Below are 21,876 nucleotides of genomic sequence, written 5' to 3' on the forward strand. Positions count from 1 at the left end.
TCATAAAGATGAATCCTCCAGCTTTCTCAGGGGGAACAGATCTTGCAGTCGCGAAAAACTGGGTGTAGGAGATAAAGAAAATATTTGCAGTGCTGCAGTGTTCAGAGGAGCATAGGGTACTGTTTGCCACTTACAGACTGACTGGGGAGGCTGAGAGATGGTGGTCGGCGGTGAGATTATTAGAGTAGTAGAGGATAGTACCTGTAGAGATGACATGGGAGCGGTTTAAGGAGACATTCTTCAACAGGTATTTTCCGGCCTCGTTCAGGGAAGCGAAGATTGAGGAGTTCCTGAATCTGAAGTAGGGACAGCAGACCATACAATAGTATGCAGCAAGGTTTATCGAATTATCTCGCTTCGCCCCATACATTATACCAGATGAAGTAAAGAAGGTATGACAATTTGAGAGAGGCTTGAGGAGAGAAATTTATAAGCAGGTATCGATATTGAAGTTGCAGGATTTTGCTAAGTTAGTGGATAGAGCCACTACAGCGAAGATTGGGGAGCAGTTGGAGGCTGAGGAGCAGAGGTAGAAGAAGAGATCCGCACCTTCCAATTCCCAGCAGGGAGTCATCCGTACTTCATGGAAGAGAGGTGGCCATTATAGAAACCGGAGACAAGAGATTGGGAATCGCAGTTTCCAGGGTGTGCAGCCATCTCCAGCTTGCCCATCTTGTGGGAAGAGACACCTGGGGGAGTGTTGTGCTGGATAGGGTGTTTCTTACCGGTGTGGGGAGTCAGGGCATGTGATGTGGGATTGCCAGGCTCAGATTGGTGCAGCTCCTGCTCCTGCTCCTACTACAAGACCTACTTGAGGAGGCTACCAGGCGCCACGTGGAGGCCAGCAGAGGAATATGGCCCTAGCTAAGGTTTTCGCTTTGACGCTGGGTGATGCTGAGGTGGCATGCAATGTGGTGACAGGTACGGTTAATATGTTTTCATTTAAAGTTATTGCACATTTTGATTCTGGTGCCACACACTCGTTTGTGTTCTTGGGATGTGTTAAATTGTGTGGGGTTGAAATGCAATCACTAGATGTTGGGTTATTAGTGGTTACACCGACTGGGTCAATGGTGAGATGTAGTAGGATGCTCCATGGTTGTCCAGTTGATGTTCAGTGGAGAATTTTATCTGCTGATTTGGTGGTGCTGGATATGCACGAGTTTAATATCATCTTCGGCATGGATTGGCTAGCAGCTAATTCTGCTATTATAGATTATCATGCAAGAGAAGTGATATTCAGACCTTTAGGGAAACCAGAATTTAGATTTACAGGGTCACGAGTGCAATCTTTACCTCAGATAATCTCAGTTGTTTAGGCGAGGAGACTGCTCCAGAGTGGCTGTTAGGGATTTGTGGCTTTTATGAAAGAAAAATCAAAAAATGAATTAAAGCTTATTAATACGCCTGTGGTGAAAGAATTTACAGATGTGTTTCCAGATGATTTACCAGGTTTGCTGCCTGATCGTGAGGTAGATTTCCCTATTGATCTACTTTCAAGTACAACGCCGATCTCTAAAGCACCATACTGAATGGTGCCAGCAGAGTTGGCAGAAATGAAAGATCAGTTGCATGATTTTCTTGATAAGGGCTTCATATGACCTAGTGTATCTCCGTGGGGAGCTCCAGTACTGTTTGTGAAGAAGAAGGACAGGTCTATGAGGATGTGTATAGATTACAGAGAGATTAATAAAGTGACCATCAAGAACACGTATCCTCTACCCCGTATCGATGATTTGTTTGACTAGCTCCAGGGTACACAGGTGTATTCCAAGATCGATCTCAGGTCAGACTACCATCAGGTAAAGGTGAGAGCAAAAGATGTATCGAAGACGGCCTTCGGGACCAGATATGGGCATTATGAGTTTCTTGTTATGCCATTTGGTCTGACGAACGCTTCTGCGATATTTATGATTTGATGAATAGGATTTTTCATCCATATTTAGATCAGTTTGTAGTTATTTTTATTGATGATGTACTGGTCTATTCGAGGAGCTATAAGGAGCATGAAATACATTTGACGCAAATTTTGCAGATGCTAAGGGAGAAGAAGTTGTATGCAAAATTCAGTACATGTGACTTTTGGCTTGAGAAAGTTGTGTTTTTGGGGCATATAATCACAGGAGACGGAATTTTTGTAGATCCCAGTAAAATTTAGGCGGTAGTGAATTGTATTAGACCGAGGAACGTACAAGAGATCAGGAATTTCTTGGGGTTGGCAGGATATTACCATCGTTTTGTCGAGGGGTTCTTAGCTTTATCAGGGCCTCTGACACGATTGATTAGGAAAAATGCCAAATTTGAATGGGACGACAGCTGTAAATAGAGTTTTCAGGAACTGAAGTAGAGGCTAGTCACAGTGTTAGTACTGATCATCCCGTCTGGGGGTAAGGGTTATATTATTTTCAGTGATGCGTCCTTAAGATTCTAGACAGAAAGGAACATGAACTATGGAGGAATCACGCAATAGAAGAGGCTTTTTGGGAACTCTATGAGAAGATTAGACAAAAATACCCGCAACTGTTCTAGGAAGATCAGATGTGATTAAGAAATGTGAGTAAATATGTAATATTTCTTTTGCAGGTATATGTAATTCTTTAATTGGTAAGTGGTATTTTAGTTTTGGAGGAATTTTCTTTTGGTATATATAATCTCCCAGGACTTGAAATGTAACCACGATATTCCTCCGCCATAAGTGAGGGTAAGTAATAAAATAAGTAGACCATGTTACCTTTATGGGATGATAGAAGAAAATACAGATAGTAAATTTCAAGGACGAAATTTTATAAGGAGGGGAGAATGTAAGGACCCGAATAATAAAAATGGTATTTAAATAATAAAGAAGAAGGGAAATGGAAACAGTAGCAGAAGGAGGCAGTTAACTTTGTCGACGAACATTGCACTTTGGGAGTATTAATCGAGGGAAATCATCAGGTCCTCGTTAACGAACACAGTGGATTCGTCGACGAGGATATAAGAGGGCCTCGTCGACGAAGCCAAGATTCGTCGATGAGAAGATACCAAGAGAGGGTTTTGGGGGAGTTTGAAATTCATTGACGAAGGTGCAGTTTCGTCGATGAACTTTCTTCAGGACTCGTCGATGTGGTGACATGTATCGTCCACGAATCTAACCCTATAAATAGTAAAAATCCTAATTTAAACGTCAAAAATTAAGAAGTCTCTCACTCTCTCTCTCTCCCCCTTCGGTTTCTCTCTCCTCTCTCTTCGATTCCGGCTCCGTCGCTTGCCGGATTGACGATCTGAGACCACCACGACGCTTCTAGAGAAGTTCTCTACATATTTTCCGGAGTAGATCGTTGGTAGAACTCCGTTGAAAATCATCCCTAAGTTGAGGTAAGGCTTTTTATACCAAATTTGGTCTTTACGTAGTTATAAGAAAGGTTATTTATTAAGAAATACTAATGTTCGGTTCTGGGGGTTGTTGTTTTTAGGGTTTTGATCAGGAAACCCTACGGGTGTTAGACCGAGATTTTTAGGAGCTTTCTTAGTAGTCAGGTAAGGGAATAAAGTAAAACAGTTATTTTTCATGCAAATTATTATTAAGAATGAATAAATTTATTTTCAGGAAAGTATGTATTATATATTTATATTACAAAGGAAATGCACTTTTGGGAAAATACTGCTATTATGTTGAAATGTATATATATATATATGTATTAGATGCCAGAAATTATGATTTTTAGAATTCAATGTATGGCTTTATACAGCAAAGGTGTGACATGAATATTACTTTATGTGAAATGTATTACGATAGGACTTTATTACGAATGCAGCATGTTTTCAGGAATATGAAATGTTACAGTACAAATAATGTTGAAAATGCACGATAATTGAATTATTTTCCAAATGATATTTATGAAATGTTTGGCACGAGGCCGTATTTATGAAATGATGAAAAATGCTATAATATCATGTATTATATGATATCAGAACCCGGATGTAAGTTTAGTTCAGTTTAGGAGTTCGGTATCGTAACTTATAGATTAGATATCTATGATCATATTGGTGCTAAGCACCCCACAAAGGGGTGGGAGATGGATAGTTGATGTGACTTTCAATAGAGTGTGGACGTTCACTTGGCAGTCCAGACTAGGGTGTGGCAGGGCCATCATACTTACAGACATTTTTGACTCGGTAGTGGTCGGCCAGCCATTGTCAGGTCCCGCCTTCGGGCTGCACAACCTGTCATGGGGGGTAATACGTGACATCAGCTAACTATTCATCCTGAGTATGTTTTTAGTATTATCAGTTATAACAAATGTTTTATGTACGATATGATTTATTAGCAAATATGGAAGTATATGATTATTTAGTACGATATGATGAACTTTTACAGAAATATAAAATGTACTGTATATGTATAATTGCCTTAAATGTTCATATTGCCACACAACTGTATTTAGTTTATTTTTCCCTACTGAAAAGTGTCTCACCCTCGAACCTAATTAATTTTTCAGGAGACCTTGAGAGACCGGTGGGTCGTGGCCGCCGTTGAGCTTATTGAGTTATCCCACTAGGAGGGTAAGATTTTGTTTTGGTGTAAGTAGACTCTGGTATTATGAATTTTATGGTTGGATGGTTGTAATTTTATACTTACTGCTGCTTAGGCTTCCGCTATGACTAACATGTATCCTCGCTACCCACGGGTTCAGGTTGACTATTTTATTTATTATGTTTCATTTTATGTTAAATTAAGCAGAACGTTACACATAACTACGGTATCGTACACGTGTAAGCCTAAACCAAGCTAATCAGGTTCTAATAACATATAACATATATTCAAATAGTAATACATGCTATTTCATAATAATAATTAACATGTTAATATCATCATAACATTTTGCATATATAACATGAAAATCATCATCCTATACACCGACATTTCATATTTTACCATTCACAGCCCGTACGCCGTACTATAAATCAGATAAAATTCGCAGCCCTTACGCTGTCATATCATATTCATAGCTTGGCCTGTATGCTAGCATATCACATAAAACCCTCGGCCCGTACGCTAGTATATCAAATTAAAGCTCTCGACTCGTATGTCGATATATCATTTAAAAATCCTCAACCTGTACGCCATTATATCATTTTAAAATGCTTTGTATCATTTTAGCATTTTCCCAGAAATAGTAATTCATAATAAATACTACTCATGCCACACAAAATGGATGTTACACATATTTTAAACATATCGTCATTTACAACAGTATTTTCCCAAACATAATGCTGATATATATATATTTATGAAATTAAATGCTGTAAGATTATACATATATTTTTGTAAAAATAATTAGCTTAGTTTAACCCCTTACCTGATTCCTGAAAAAGCCCCTAAAACAATCAACCCAGTACTCGCAGGGTTCCCCTTCAACACCCTGAAAATAACATCTCTCAGAACTAAACTTTAATATTTCTTCATATATAACATTTCCTATAACTATGGTAAAGCCAAATTCTGAATAAAAAGTCTAACCTTGAATTTGGAATGAATTCCAAACTCGTCCCACCAACGATCCACTCCAGCAGATATGTAGAGAACTTCCCAGGAGTGTTGTGGTGGTTTCGGATCATCGATTCGGCGAAGAAAGGACTCATAAATTACGAGAGAAGGGGTGTGAAACCGAAAAGGGAGAGAGAGGAGGATATTATGCATGAAATTCTGTTGAAAATTTAGTTTAGTGCTATTTATACATTGACCTTCATCGACGAGCTACGTCACCTCGTTAACGAGGCCACGAAGGCAGTTCATCGACGAACTCTTCCCTCATCAACGAAATTCATAATTTCCAAAACATCCTCTTAGTATCCTCTTGTCGACGAGACACATCCCCGTTGACGAGCCCATCATGTGCTCTCGTCAACGAATCTCCTGTGTTTGTTGATGAGCCCCTGTTTCAATTTCCTTTTTCCCTTTATTTAAATACTATAATTTCTCTGGGTCGCTACATTCTCCCCTCATAAAATTTTGTCCTCGAAATTTGTTATTCATGTGATTCATCATCCCTTAAAAGAAAAACGGTCTACTTATTTTATACTTACCCTGACTTATGGCGGAGGAATACTGTGGTTACATTTCGAGTCCTAGGAGATTACATATACAAAATAAAATTCTTTCAAAACTAAAATACTACTTACTAATTAAATTATTGCATGTTCCTGCAACAAAAATATTACCTAACTACTTATATTTTACTCGGTTAAACTTCTTGGAATAATTATGGATACTTCTGCCTTATCTGTTCCTTGGATTCCTAAGAAGCCTCTTTTACCGCATGATTTCTCCACAAAATTTTTACCAGAGGAATCTTCTTATTACGTAATTCCTGTACTTTCCCTTCTAGAATCTGTACTAATACCTCCTTATAAACTTATGAATCGCTGAGCTCTAATTCACCATAGCTGATAATATGAGAAGGGTCTAGGACGTATTTTCTCAACATAGAAACGTGGAATACGTCATGCATCCTGGATAACATAGGTGGTAAAACTAACCTGTAGGCAACCGACCCCACTTTATCTAAAATCTCAAATGGGCCAATAAATCTAGGGCTAAGCTTACTTTTCCTCCCGAATCTTATAACCCCTTTCAATGGAGCTATTTTCAAATATACATAATCACCAATATCAAACTCCAACTTTCTACGGTGGTTATCAGCATAATTCTTCTGTCGGCTCTGAACTGCACTGATTTTATCTCTGATGAGTTGAACTTTATCACATGCTTGCTGTACTAGCTTTGGCCCCACAACTCGCCGCTCACCCATCTCATCCTAAAATAAAGGAGAACGACATCTCCTACTAAACAGTGCTTCAAATGGTGCCATACCAATGCCGGTTTGATAACTGTTATTATACGCAAATTCTACCAGTGCCATGAACTGAGTCCAACTACCCCCAAAATCTAATACGCATGCTCAAAGCATATCTTCTAATATTTGTATCGTCTTCTCAATCTGCTCGTTTGACTGAGGATGGAATGTTGTGTTAAAAGACAACTAAAACCCTAGAGCTTCTTGTAAACTCTTCCAAAAACATGACGTGAAATGCGGGTCTCGATCTGACACAATAGATACTGGCACCCCGTGAGAACAAACTATCTCCTGAATGTAAATCTCCGCCAAACGGTTAAGAGAGTAGCTGATCTTGATAGGTAAGAAATGGGCAGTTTTAGTCAAATGGTCAACAATCACCCAAATGACATTTTGGCTGTGCAACGCCGTCGAAAATCCTGATACAAAATTCATAGATATATGATCCCACTTCCACTTTGGGATAAATAATGACTGCAACTGCCCTGCCGGCCTTTGGTGCTCAGATTTTACCCGCTGGTACGTCAAACACTAGGCTATATACTTGACAATTTCTTTCTTTATACCACTCCACCAGTATGACTCTCGCAAATCCCTATACATTTTAGTACTACCGAGATGAACTGTGTACAAAGACTTGTGAGCCTCCTCTAAAATAGTCTTCTTGATTTCAGTATTGGTAGGAACACATAATCTGGAACAGAACCACAAAACTTCGTCATCTGCAATACTAAATTCCTCCCCCTGACCACTCTGCACTCTGTCCATCACCTCCGCTAATTCTGGGTCTTCCTTCTGAGCAGCTTTAATCCTTTCCTGCAAGTAGGTTGCATTACTAAATAGACGATACATACCTAAGGGTCACTCTCGACTAATTCGATGCTGAGTCTCTTTAGATCCATCATGATCGGATTCTGGATCTCCATAGCCGCCAACACTAATTTCCTAGACTTCCTACTCAACGCATCAGCTACCACGTTTGCTTTCCCTGGGTGATAACTGATAGTGTTGTCAAAATATTTAATAAGCTCTAGCAACCTTCTCTGCATCATATTTAGTTCCTTCTGAGTGAAAAAGTACTTTAAACTCTTATGATCGGAGAAAATCTCACACCGCTCGCCATACAAGTAATGCCTCTAAATCTTCAATGCGTGTGCTATTGCAGCCAATTAAAAATCATGGGTAGGGTAATTCTTTTCATATTCTTTCAACTGCCTAGAAGCATATGCTACCACCCTGTCATGCTGCATCAATACACAGCCAAGCCCCTTCAAGGATGCATCACTATAAATAACATAACCTTTACCCCCTAACGGGATGATCAGCACTAGCGCTGTAATAAACCTCTACTTCAACTCTTTAAAACTCTGCTCACAGCTATCATCCTATTCAAATCTAGTATTCTTCCTGGTCAATCGTGTCAGAGGCCCTGATAACGCTGAGAATCCCTCGACGAAATGACAATAATACCCAATTAACCCTAAGAAACTCCTGATCTCTTAGACGTTCCTTAGTCTTGCCCAATTCATTACCACCTCAATCTTATTAGGATCCACAGAAATACCATCTCCTAAAATAACATGCCTAAAAAACACAACCTTCTCAAGCCAGAATTCACATTTTCTAAACTTGGCGTACAACTTCTTTTCCTTGAGCGTTTATGAAACCTGCCTCAAGTGCATTCATGCTCCTCATAACTCCTCGAATAAACCAGTACATCATCAATAAAAACAACAATGAACTGGTCTAAGGATTGGTGGAAGACTCTATTAATCAAGTCCATAAATACCGCATAAGCATTCATCAAACCAAACGACATAATAAGAAATTCGTAATGCCCATACCTGGAGGCCATCTTCGAGACTCCTTTTGCTTTCACTTTCACCTAATGATAGCCTGATATGAGGTCGGTCTTAGAATATACCCATGTATCCTGGAGCTGGTTAAACAAATCATCTATACGGGATAAAGGATACTTGTTCTTGATTGTCACTTTATTAATCTCCCTATAATCTATATACATCCTCATAGACCCATCCTTTTTCTTCACAAATAATACTGGAGCTTCCTATGAAGATACACTAGGTCGTATAAAACCCTTATCAAGCAAATCTTATAGCTGATTATTTAATTCCGCCAATTCTGCTGGCACCATTAGGTAAGGTGCTTTAGAAATTGGTTTTGTACCTAGAAGTAGATCGATAGGAAAATCTACATCACAATTGGGTGGCAACCATGGTAACTCATCTGAAAAAACATCTGTAAACTCCTTTACTACTGGCGTGCTTGTGAGTTTCAATTCATTCTCTAACATCTCCTTCACAAAAGCCACGAACCCTTGACAACCACTCAATAGTAGTCTCAACGTCTAAACAGCTGAAACTAACCGGGGCGAAGATTGCACTCGCGATCCTACGAACTTGAATTCTGCTATTCTTGGAGGTCTGAATATCACTTCTCATGAATGACAGTCTATACTGGCAAAATTAGCTGCTAGCCAATTCATGCTGAAAATTACATCGAACCCGGCCCATGCATGTCTAGCACTATTAGATCGACAGACAGAATTTCCTCTTGAATATCAATTGGGCAATCCTAGAGTACCCTACTACACCTCACTACCGACCCATTCGGTGTAAACACTAGCAGTTCGGTATTTAATAACTGTGTTTCTACCCCCACACAATTTAATACACCCCATAGTTACGAACGAATGTGTGGCTCCTAAATCAAACAATGAAATAATTTTAAAAGAAAGCATGCTAACCATACCTATCACCATGTCATCGGTTGTCTCAGCATCACCCGACATCAGAGCGAACACTTTGGCTGGAGTTATATTCCTTTGTTGGCCCCCACGTGGCACCTGATAGCCTCTTTGGTATGGTCTGGGAGCAGGGGCTGCATCTGGTGGTGTAGAGCAATCTCGCATCAGATGTCCCTGTGTACCGCAATGATAGCAAACAGCTCCACCTACTCGACACTCTCCCTAGTGTGTCCTCCCACAAGGACCCTACACTGCCTGAACCTCACGACCTCCAATCTCCTGCCTCCGTCGTCTGTCATGGTTTCCTCTCCTTCAATGACCCTGCCTAGGACCCTATCGGTAGCCCGAAGATGCAGATTTCTTCTTCTGTCCCTGATCCTCTGCATCCATATGCTGACCGACTTCTACCAAGGCTGCTTTGTTGACTAACTCAGCAAAATCCTAGATCTTTAGCACTACCACCTACTTGAATATGCTTCGCCTCAAACCTCTTTCAAACTGTCTCACCTTTTTTACCTCATTAGGAACAATATACAGATAGAAGCGAGAGAGCTCTGTAAATCGTGCTGCATACTGCTGGACTGATAACTGTCCCTGCTTCAGACTCAGGAACTCTTCCACTTTAGCCTCCCTAACAGTAGCTGAAAAATATCTATCGAAGAACAACTCTTTTAACCGATCCCAAGACATGGTTATCGGTGTCGTCCTCTACTGCTCCAGAAGTCTCACAGTAGTCCACCACCTCTCGGCCTCCCCCGTCAATTTATAGGTGGCGAAGAGAACTCTTTGTTCTTTAGTACACTACAACACGACTAGGACTTTCTCGATCTCTTGCATCCAATTCTCGGTGGCTGCAAGATGGACTCCTCCTGAAAATGTCAAAAGATTCATCTTTGTAAACTTCTCTATGGTACACCTATGGCCTGCAGGTGGAGCACCCTGCTCTCTAGAGCTCCTAGAGATCTCAGCCATAACCTGTTGAGCTACGCTACATAGTACTGCGTCAGAGTCAGTCCCACCTGCACCCGAGGGCCCTGTCCCATCACTGCAGCTCGCATGGGCACTACCTCCTCCTATATCCATCTTGAAAGACAACAAACGAAACTTAGAAATCCTATCCTTATAATTTACCCGCCTAACCTAACTTCTTATCTTAACATTGTTAGCTTATTCTTAACCCTAGTCCTACATTCTAGGAACAAAACTCGACAATAGTTTACTATGATTTTCCTAAAATCGTCACCCTAGGAAAAACACAGAAACCACCAGGGAAGTCTTGCCTCTAGACTGTAGAACAACACCTTAAATTCTTTTCCTACCACTAGGGAAGTCTTGCCTCTAGAGTGTAGAACAACACCTCAAATTCTTTTCCTACACTCTAGTATCGTTTTCGTTGCACTCTAAAGTCTACAGAACCTAGCAACCTAAGCTCTGATACCAAATTGTAACGACCTGCTTAATTTCCACATATATATTTTTTTCCATATCATAATATAATAAACCCAAAAGGTCATAATCAACCTAAACCCGTGGGTACCAGGGATACACCAAAAATACAGTATGTAAGCCTAAGTAGCAGGAAACATAAATCATAAACAGCTTATAATACCATATACACAACACCATTCATCACAATACCAGAGTTACTACATCCACTGTAATTATATGTACAACTCAAAAGAGTCATAGGGTCATTTCCCACAAAATCCATCCAACCCAACCAAAATATTTACCCTTTAGAAAGGGCATATCAGCTATAACTATCTCAGCGGAGCTTTATCCGCTCTCCTATCAGGGGTTCCTGAAATGTTCATATAATTCCGGATGAGACACCTCTTAGTAAGGGAAAATAAACTAATATCAGTGTGTGACAGCATGATTTTTTCCGTGTTATACATAAATCATACATTAACATATTTAGTATACTATCTGTATCATATCTGGGAAAACATATATAATCATCACATGGTAAAACATACTAGATTTCTACAAACATAATTCATCTCATATATAGATAATACAAAAATACCTTGGAAGGTTAGCTTGCTATTGTCATGTACTACCCCCACATGACTGGGTTGTGTGGCCCAAAGGCGGGACCTGATAATGATTGGTCGACCACTGTCAAGTCAAAAGTACAGTCTATAAGTACGATGGGTGTGCCAAACTTGGTTTGTACACCAGGGGTGCCAACACTTCAATAAAACACATTGATTATCCATCCTCATGCTGCCCTATACCACAGCTATAACACTAATATCATGATGATCATGAACACATTGCTACGGTATCATGCACGTGTAAGCCTAAACCAAGCCAACCAGGTTCTAATAACATATAACATATATTCAAACAGTGATACATGCTATTTCGTAATAATAATTAACATGTTAATATCATCATAACATTTTGCATATATAACGTGAAAATCATCGGCCCGTACACTTGTATTTTATATTTTACCATTCACGGCTCATACGCCGTATTATAAACCAAATAAAATTCTTAGCCTATACGTCGTCATATCATATTCATAGCTTGGTCCATATGCTAACATATCATATAAAACCCTCGGCCTGTACACTGGTATATCATGTCAAAGCTCTCGGCCCGTATGCCAATATATCATTTAAAAAATTTCAGCCCATACGCCGTTATATCATTTTAAAATGCTTTGTATCATTTCAACATTTTCCTAGAAATAGTAATTCATAATAAATACTACTTATGCCACACAAAATGGGTGTTACACATATTTTAAACATATCGTCATTTACAACAGTATTTTCCAAAACATAATGCTAATATATATATTTATTTTCCTGAAATTAAATGTCGTAAAATTATACATATATTTTTATAAAAAAAACTAGTTTAGTTTATTCCCTTACCTGATTCCTGAAAAAGCCTCTAAAACAATCAACCCAGCACCCACAGGGTTCCCCTTTAATACCCTAAAAACAACATCTTCCAAAACTAAACTTTAGTATTTCTTCGTATATAACATTTCTATAACTATGGTAAAGCCAAATTCTGAATAAAAAGTATTACCTTGAATCTGGGATGAATTCTAAACTCGCCCTATCGATGATCCACTCCAGCAGATATGCGGAGAACTTTCCAAGAGTGTCGTGGTGGCCTCGGATTGTTGATTCGGTGAAGAACGGACCCAAAAATTAAGAGAGAAGGGGTGTGAAACTGAAAAGGGAGAGAGAGGAGGGTATTACGCATGAAATTATGCTGAAAAATCGAGTTTAGTGCTATTTATACACTAGCCTTCGTCGACGAGCCACGTCACCTTATCGACGAGGTCACGAAGGCAGTTCGTCAATGAACTCTCCCCTCGTCGACAAAATTTAGAATTGCTAGAACATCCTCTCGGTATCCTCTCATTGATGAGACACATCCCCATCGACGAGCCCTTCATGTGCTGTCGTCAACGAATCCCCTGTGTTCGTCGATGAGGCACTGTTTCAATTTCCTTTGCCCCCCTTATTTAAATACTATAATTTCTTTAGGTCGCTACAATAATGAGGATTATTTTGTGCATTTATATAGAGACCTAGGGTCAGTCTACGGTCTAGGCTTTTCAATTAAGCCAAAAAACCTGACATCTGTAGACCGAAGGGTGCCTTAAGGTCATTCGGTCCCTATGGTCAATTTACGGTCATGTTAAGCTTACAATTACCTACATGCATGACATGTAGAGATTATAAAAGACCGATATAAATTATTATAGACCAATATAAAAATGAATGCAAATACAATAGAAGATAAGTTTGCATTCTTTCAATTCTTCAGACTCCATAAATGAAGCTTGATCTTCATAGTCCGTATGACTTGCTTAAGTTCCTACCAACAGTGCATGGTAAGGATAAACTTGTTCAAGAAGCTCAGTGCACAAGTGAGAAACATTGGTTTTGTCATAATCAAAATAGGATCAGACTCATAGAGTCAACACGAACCCTGATTTGGGTTAGAGGGTTCGATCGTGGGATTCACATCTTAGTCCAAGTGTGGGTGGTTTCTCAAAACGGGTTCGAACCTGAATTCGGATTCAGGTCAAGGGTTTGGCTTGTAAACTGAGACTCAGAAAAGGGGGTACCTGCATTCACAGTTCACATAACATTGTTCATAATTCAAAAAGAATAAGCATTTACTTATATACTTATTTTACCTTGAACCCTCCTCTCCTCCGGTCTTCTCTCCTTCTCCTTTGGGTTTGTTTGGTGTTTGGTATTCTAAATCAGCTTTCTGCTCCTCTGTTCGTCCACTCCTTTGCTCCTCTGCTTATGCTTCTCTAATTTTGCTTTTGCTATCAATTCCTACAGGGTTCCCTTCTTTAATTCTTTGCCTCCTCCCTTCTCTGCTCAATCTCTATATAGTTTCTACATAACCTTTCTATTGATGCTCTCCCCTAATTCCTTCAGAGTCTCTAATTTTCTCCTTTCCCAATTTCTGCAAGGCATTGCTAAGTTTTTTTGATCGTGTGTTAGCTACAATGCGAGCCTCCCTATATATAAGGAGGCTTGGGGGTGATTTATGCCAAAATTTGCTAACAGAATCCCCTTTAATAAACCTGGCAGGGAATAATTCCCTAACCAATTTCATTCCTTTTCTGCACATGTGAATTTTATTATTATTTATGACTGGAAGGCTTTTATTTTTCATGTACTTGTGTGTAATTTCCTGAGTGTATGTACCCCCATACTTCACTGCATGCAACCATTCTTTGTACACCTCTAAGCTTGCATGTATTTCTTATTCTATTTCCTGCATTTTCCTTTTTGTATGTACCCCCGTACCCTTTGTACCGCACCCATTCTTTGTATCACTTGTATTTTGTACTTTTTATTTTTTTTGTATTTTATATTGCAAACCTTCTGCATGTTCCATTTTCTGTATGTGCTTTCTCGCCATGTACCTGCAGTAGCTTGCAGACCCTTTATGTACCAAACCTTTGGGCACATGCCCATCCTCTTTTAATGAAATTTGTGACTTCATGCATTTTCACGGCTAACTGAAATCTCAGTGTCAAAATTAGACAGTTATGCCCCTAAGAAAGATCTGGTAATTAAAATATGACGTTAAGATTAACGTTTGAAAGACCTAATTTTACAAATTAAAAATTTAAAACTCAATTTTCAACAAAATAGTGTTTAATTTTGACTCAAGGTTTAGAAGAACCAAGTTTTGAGATTAAAAGGGACCCAATTTTGAAAATACCACTTTTATTTTGAAATTACGGGACCTCAACTAAAATTTAAAAGAGATTAATTTTGTAACTAAAAGAATATATACTAAGAAAACTGAGCCAACATGATTTCTAAAATTAAGAAATTCAAAAAAAAAAAAGAAAAGAAATAAAAAGACCTGATTTTTGAAACTCAACTGAACAATTAAAATTAAACCCTATTCGAGGAATTGACTTTGAAATCAGAAGGGCTCAATTTAATATAGTTTATTTTACAACCTTTGGAAATCAAATATACTAGAGGGATTCAAAATTTTTTCCTAAAATACCGGGACTCAACTTGAAATAACAAGATTATTTTGAAATGACTAGAATTCTAAACGGGACTCAACTTTTTGAAAAAGACTCGATGGAACACCATCGGGGCTTCCGATGACTTGTGCTCAGACTCTAAGGTCGGTTTCATTATGCAGGGCCCTCTCAAGGTTGCCTGATTAAAATTGGGGTGTTTAACATCTTTCACTGGTTACTCTCCCTCTTCTACACCACATCTATTACACACACACAACTCTCTATATATAGCCATGAATGGGATGGTAAGTGAAGATCAATTTCAATAGAAGTGAATTGATTGGTGGAGGTGACTGCCAACTGCAGCTCAACAATTCAACAAAATTGGCTAGAGTTGGTGGCCATCAAGTTTAATATTCAACATTATCCTTCTAAAAAAACTTCCATTTATAGGTTGGGAGCATTTTAACTTGATCAAAAAAATAAATTTTGAAAATCGGATCAATCAAATTAAGAAACAATCAATATAACTTTATTATTGATTTCCTAATTGTTTTTTTTTGTGCATGTACAATAAGAGAATTTGAGTTTTTTTTTTTTTTCATTTTTTTTTTTGTTCTTTTCAATGTAAAAAGTTTATTTTCCTATATTTTTTTTTATGAAATTAAAATTTTATCTAATTTTGTTATATAATTCTCGAACAAATTGGGTGTCACATATCATTATTACGTGATTCCAAGAAAATAAAATAAAATAAAAAAAGGAAAAAGAAAATTCTAGGAGGACGACTCTGCGCGTAGTGCGCCGGCAATTCCGGTCAAGCCACGCAGCTGCCGACTGGCCGGCGACGACTTTTCACAGGCCCAGTGCACAACTTTCCGTGAAACATGATGAGTATGAAACATGCATGGATGGAATTTTTCTCCCTTCAAATAAAAATAAACGCATTGAGGATAAGGAACAGTTGATATCAATATAAAAAATCATAGAAATGAAAATTAATAATAAAAATAAAATTAAAAAATTAAAAATTAAAAATCAGAAGCCAAGAATTTATTTGATCAATATTTATAAAACTAAAAAAATTAAAGATTTAATCGAAATATTTATTTTCATCTTTAAAAAAAATAATATCATAAAAATATAATTAAATAATAAAATTTAAAAATAATACATATTTAAAAAATGCTATAATAAAAATAAAATTATCATAATTGTTTTACTTAGTTGTTACGCTCTCAAGTTTTACTTCATAACAAAAAAAATTTATTGGACATGACAACTGAAAAATAGTAAAAATATTTTGTAATTGACTTTATTATTAGCTTTTGAAATTTAAGTATATTTTTGTTTTAATTATATTTAAATTTACATGATTATTTTATTTTAGTTTTAATTTAAAAGTATATAAAATAAATTATTTAATCCAAAACAACTATTTTTGAATATTAAAATTTTTGACAATAGGTTGTTAGAACAATTGAAAATCATAAAATTTGAATTTTTATTTTTTCACAAGTAGTTAAAAATCGAAAATAAAAATAGAAAACTAACAACATAAACAAATGCGATTTAATAGTCGATTTGAAACTACAATATCAAACAGCTCCTAACATTATCGATTGACTTAGTTGTGAAAAAAATATTTTTTATTTTTTTTAAAATTATAAAAATTTCAAGTTATTTTAAAATTTTACAAAATTTGTATTAAAAAAAGAATAAAGGATCTATTTTTTTTTTTTTTTTAAAGTGAGAGTTTAGTTTTCATTATAAACTTTCTAAATAATTTTAAAAAATTGCACCTTGTTTTTTTTTTTTTTTTTGAGATTATACAAAAAATTCAAAGCCTGAAAAATAATAAAATGATGTCTTTTGAATTTCTTATATAAACCTAGAGAAATGGAAAATAGATTATTTTTTTTTGTAAGTATTTGAAAATTTGGTGATAGAAGATAAATTTATTTTTCGCAAATGAATACTATCAAAACCTTTTTATTATTTTTGAAATGTTTTATACAAATGTAACAAATTTTAAAAATAAGTTAATTTTTTTTGTAATATATTAGAAAATAAAAATAAAAATAAAAATAAAAACTATTCTCCATGACTAAACAAGCCACTCATTTTTATATAAAATTCACCATTTCATATAGGTGCATTCATGAACATATTTTCTATTCACATGTACTGACATTTCATATAGGTGCATTCATGAACATATTTTCTATTCACATGTACTGACATTCTTAGCCAGCCATCGCCTTCAAATTTAAATTAATTCAACCTTATAAAACATAATTTATAAACTAAATAAGCTAACTAGGTAGTTTTTTTTTTTTGAAATGATAATGCAATGAATATTCATTAAGGAGCAAACCTCAAGTCCGAAACAATACAACAGGAAAAAGATTGGAATGATTACATCCCAATGCAACAAAAGCGGCAAAATAAGTTGGGGAAAATTGAAGGAAACAACAACTGTAAAAAACAATCTTCTTCAAACACTTAACATGTCTCCCAAACAATTAGCAGTAGCCCAAAAAAAGAATCTGAAATGTGACCGTGGTAGCAGCAGCACAAATAGTGGGCTTCTCGCCAATAAGCTAAGACTGTCCCCAATCTGTAGTAGAAAAAGCAAGCCTACAGCAAACCATACGAAACTGTAGAGAAGCTTACACTCAATCCGAAGAAGCCCCCTATTACCCTCCTAAATAGGACAAAATGCATTGGAATTTTTCTCTATACAGGTTCACGAGAAGAGTGTAGGATTTAGACCATAGAAATAGATTATCAAGGTATCTAAAAAGGACCTTTGCAGATGATTCGTAAAAAGGTATCTAAGAAGAGTACAAATCTTTACTTTGTTTAACCACATTAAGCATGTCCAAAAAGAAAAAAAAAAAATGATCGAATCATAATTGGGTGGTTAAACTTCAACTTATTTATAAGGAAGGAAATTAATATAGAATGAAGGATGATTAACTTGCCATCATGTCATTTCTCTTGATATATTATAATTTGTTCCAACAACTATTTGTATTCCATACTTTGTCATTGCATGACCTTTTAGGATTTGTTCCTGGCCGCTCTCTTTAAATCTCATAACTTGAAGCTGCGAGAATTGATTCTCTCCTTACCACGCGTCGTCTTTCCAGCGGCCCATCAGTTTAAATCTCGTAACATGAAACTGCGAAATTACGTGAGCATTATTTTGAAAAAATTTTTCCCAATCAGAGTGTTATTTTATATTTTATTTATTTTTAATAATAAAACCGGAAAAACTCCGAACTAATGTTCAAAAGAAAAACAAAACTAATGCAAGGAAGGTTCTACCAACAACCCACTGTTTTGCGTATCGTGTATATTAGTCCAAAAGATTAGCTAGGAAACCTCAAGCCCTCTTCATCTCTCCCCTATCCAATCACATGCCCATTCTTAGTTCTTATCTCTTTAATTCCTCTGCAATGATCTCCTGCATCAACGATCGATTCGGTTTTAAAGAAAAATCTAATTTGAGAGGTGAAATTGAGCATTCATTAACGGGGGAGATTGATGAGGAATGTTATGAGGAGAAAGAATTAGAAGTTGGGGAGAAGTACTGGAGGTGGTGGAGGGAGGGGGTGGAGTCCAACAGCGTGCGTGCATGGCGGACGGTGCCGCATCGCTGCATGCCCCACATCCAGAGGTACTACACAAGTGGAGGCGCCGCCGAAGATGACCAGCAGGGACGACGGTACGAGAGGGATGTGGACTTGGTGGTGGAGGAAATAAAGGAGTATGCGAATGGGGTCGTGGTGTCGGATGACGGCATGGATGCCTGGGTCTTGGACGTCGACGACACGTGCATCTCCAATCTCCCCTACTACCAGTCCCGCCGCTTCGGGTAAGCTTGATTAATTTTATGTATATACGTATAGACTGGTTCAAACTTCTTTTGGTATATATATAATTGAGCTTGATCGACTCGAGTCAAGTAAATTGACTGCGCTCAATTTTATTGATAAATTAATTTTTGATAATATAATTTAAAAGAGAGGTTATTAAAATGATCACTTATTAACATAAAAATGGAGTGGTGGAAATAATGATTTTTGAGTGCAAATGAAGTTACAACTCTTGTGCTTTCTTAATGTAATCGAGGTAGAGAACTAGGGTTATGTTTGTCAAATTAAAAATTTTTTAGGACCCGAGAAAGAGTGTAAAATGAAGAGATCAAAAGAGAGTCAAACTAAGTAGGATGTGAATTAAACCTGACTTTGAGTTGACTCAGTTCTTTGGCCTCCTAGCTCTCCATTTCAAAGACGAGGGATCAATTCGTCCAAGCAGAAGAATTCTTCTGAACTTTAGAAAGGGATAGACTTGTTGAGCTAGAGGGGTTGCAGAATAGTTTGTTCTCGTGCCTGTAGCAGTCATGGGTTGGATGCCACAAACTCCTAAAGAAAAAAAAACAATCGTGTTATACAACATGGGTCTGTGATGACATGGGCCTAGATAGCAAGTTGTCACTTCCACACTAGTACTGCATCACCCTATAGGATCCTGCCGTCTTGATCCATGTCATCACGGGTCCTTATTGTTAACCTTTTTTAATTAAAAAAAGAAAAGAAATTTGCACCTTTATTGCCACTTGAAATTTGAGCCTTTGACTGAGTCTACGAGTAAAGGCTATCGATTGTAGCCCTAACCGTTTCATCTCCAAAAGGCTCAGCATTAAGATTACCTTGGTTCACAAAATAGATTAAAGTGGGAATTAATATATAGAATGGAAATTGTATTTATAGGGATCTAATTATTCATGAATACATATATTTATCTTATGAAACATGCATGGAACACGATAAAAATAGACATTTCCTTAATAAATTTAACATAATCACTCCTACTAGAGTTGTATCAACCCATTGAAAATACAGATTAATAAAAAAAATTTGTATTGAATGTCATTTTCTTTATATTGTGACAACTTGTTTTCCTTTAACAAGTTATCAAATCTTTATATTATTGTGACTTTTTTATTGATAGGAATGTTAGATGTTACATAACATATACGTAACGTGAAGTTTCTATAACACGTAACAATTTTGTCATTAGCACTCCACCAGGGACCATATATATTTTGTCTTCATTCAAAACACCATTAGCAACGACTATGAACGTTCTTATTGTAATTTTTAGAAGGCAGATATCTTTTTCCCTTATTGTCCTTAATATGCTTAATTAATAATTTATCCTTTTTTGATCCATAAAATCCAATATTTTTTGCATTTTGAAGTCAAATTTATTTAAGCGATAAAACATACTATAAAAATTTTCACTATAACTTTAATCATCAACAATCTTGTTTACTAATTATTTTACTATATATTTTATTTGTTCTTTTAATTTTCTCCATAAGAAAACAAGAAAAGGCAAATATATATATATATATATATATATATATATTTAAAACTATATATTTAATTAATTTTGTACTTGTTTTTAAAATTCCAAATGTAGGTGTGACCCATTTGATGCAGAGACTTTTGTGGCATGGGCAATGAAAGGGGAATGCCCAGCTATTCCTGCAGTGCTTAAATTGTTCAAACAATTGGTTGAAAGTGGGTATAAGGTTTTCCTAGTGACTGGCAGAGATGAACTCACTCTTGCCCAACCCACTCTTTCTAATTTGCATAATCAAGGATTTATTGGCTATGAGCGCCTAATTATGAGGTATGCCAAGTTCTTAATTTAATAATTACATGAGTTAATTTGAATAAATTACACTTATTTTATTTTATTTGTTTATATTTGTGCAATTTTAAATTTTAAACTTGTGATTGATTGGTTTCAAAACTTATATGCAAGAACTATTTCTAATTAATTTTTTTCACATATTCTCAGGAATAGTTGTACATCCAAGAAACAAAGTGTTATCATGTACAAGTCTGGAATTCGACAAGCGTTAGTAGCACAAGGGTATAGAATATTGGGAAATGTGGGAGACCAATGGAGTGATCTCGAAGGTGACTGCTCTGGCAATTGCACTTTCAAAATCCCAAATCTTATGTATTTTGTTCCATAAGCTTCTGTTGCTGCCTAAAAATCGAGCAACCTTCGTGGATCGTTCCTTGATCATGACTACCTAAAAAAGGTCAAGTAAAAATGACTTGGAGGCCCTCGGGTGTACCCCGGAAGATCACTCCGATGCCTAAGTAAAGGACTAATGAGAATGAGTGAGATCCTTACCTCTTCTTTAAGCCCCCTTTTATAGTGGTGGAGGTTGACCCTCCATCAATCCGGCATTGATGGACATAATTGTGCTTGTGGGAGTTACAGAGGTTTTATGGGCATTTATGTGGAGGTTTTAAGTATATTTTTGTAACCATTCCCTCTCATCAATGTGTGTATTTAAAATTAGCTCATTGGTTATCTAAGGAGGTTTAATGGTGGTTTCGTAACCGTTCTTCCTTTTGAGTAAGGATATTTTGGGTATATCATATTCATTTGGACTAAATGTCACGCCTTGAACTTGCTAGGTGGGGCCTGAGGTGTGATGAGACAATTCACATGCATCTCTAATACCATTCACGCAGCGAAAAATAATTAAACATACTCCAACTAAAATACCTGAGTACTATATACAACCCAAAAAGGAGTATCCATTCACATATTACATAACCAGAAAAATCTAAAACATAAACTGTTCTTTTAACCCCTTAATATTACCAAAATTATAAACCCTACCCCAAGAGCTCTCTAAGCTCGATCACCTAAAGGACCTGAAAAAGATAATAATACGCCGAGGTGAG

The 21,876-nt window shown here is 36.8% G+C and overlaps 1 protein-coding gene across 1 annotated transcript; it reads left to right on the forward strand.

Annotated features, from left to right (window-relative positions):
- Positions 1 to 18,546: 18,546 nt before the first annotated feature.
- On the forward strand, positions 18,547 to 21,241 carry LOC131160083 (acid phosphatase 1-like). Its single transcript, XM_058115412.1, has 3 exons — positions 18,547 to 18,971; positions 20,585 to 20,797; positions 20,969 to 21,241. Exons 1-3 carry the CDS (start codon positions 18,553 to 18,555, stop codon positions 21,147 to 21,149), a joined length of 813 nt encoding a protein of 270 aa, XP_057971395.1. The 5' UTR covers positions 18,547 to 18,552; the 3' UTR covers positions 21,150 to 21,241.
- Positions 21,242 to 21,876: the final 635 nt, after the last annotated feature.

The sequence above is a fragment of the Malania oleifera genome, chromosome 7 (genome assembly GCF_029873635.1).
Source record: "Malania oleifera isolate guangnan ecotype guangnan chromosome 7, ASM2987363v1, whole genome shotgun sequence".
NCBI classification, from domain to species: domain Eukaryota; kingdom Viridiplantae; phylum Streptophyta; class Magnoliopsida; order Santalales; family Ximeniaceae; genus Malania; species Malania oleifera.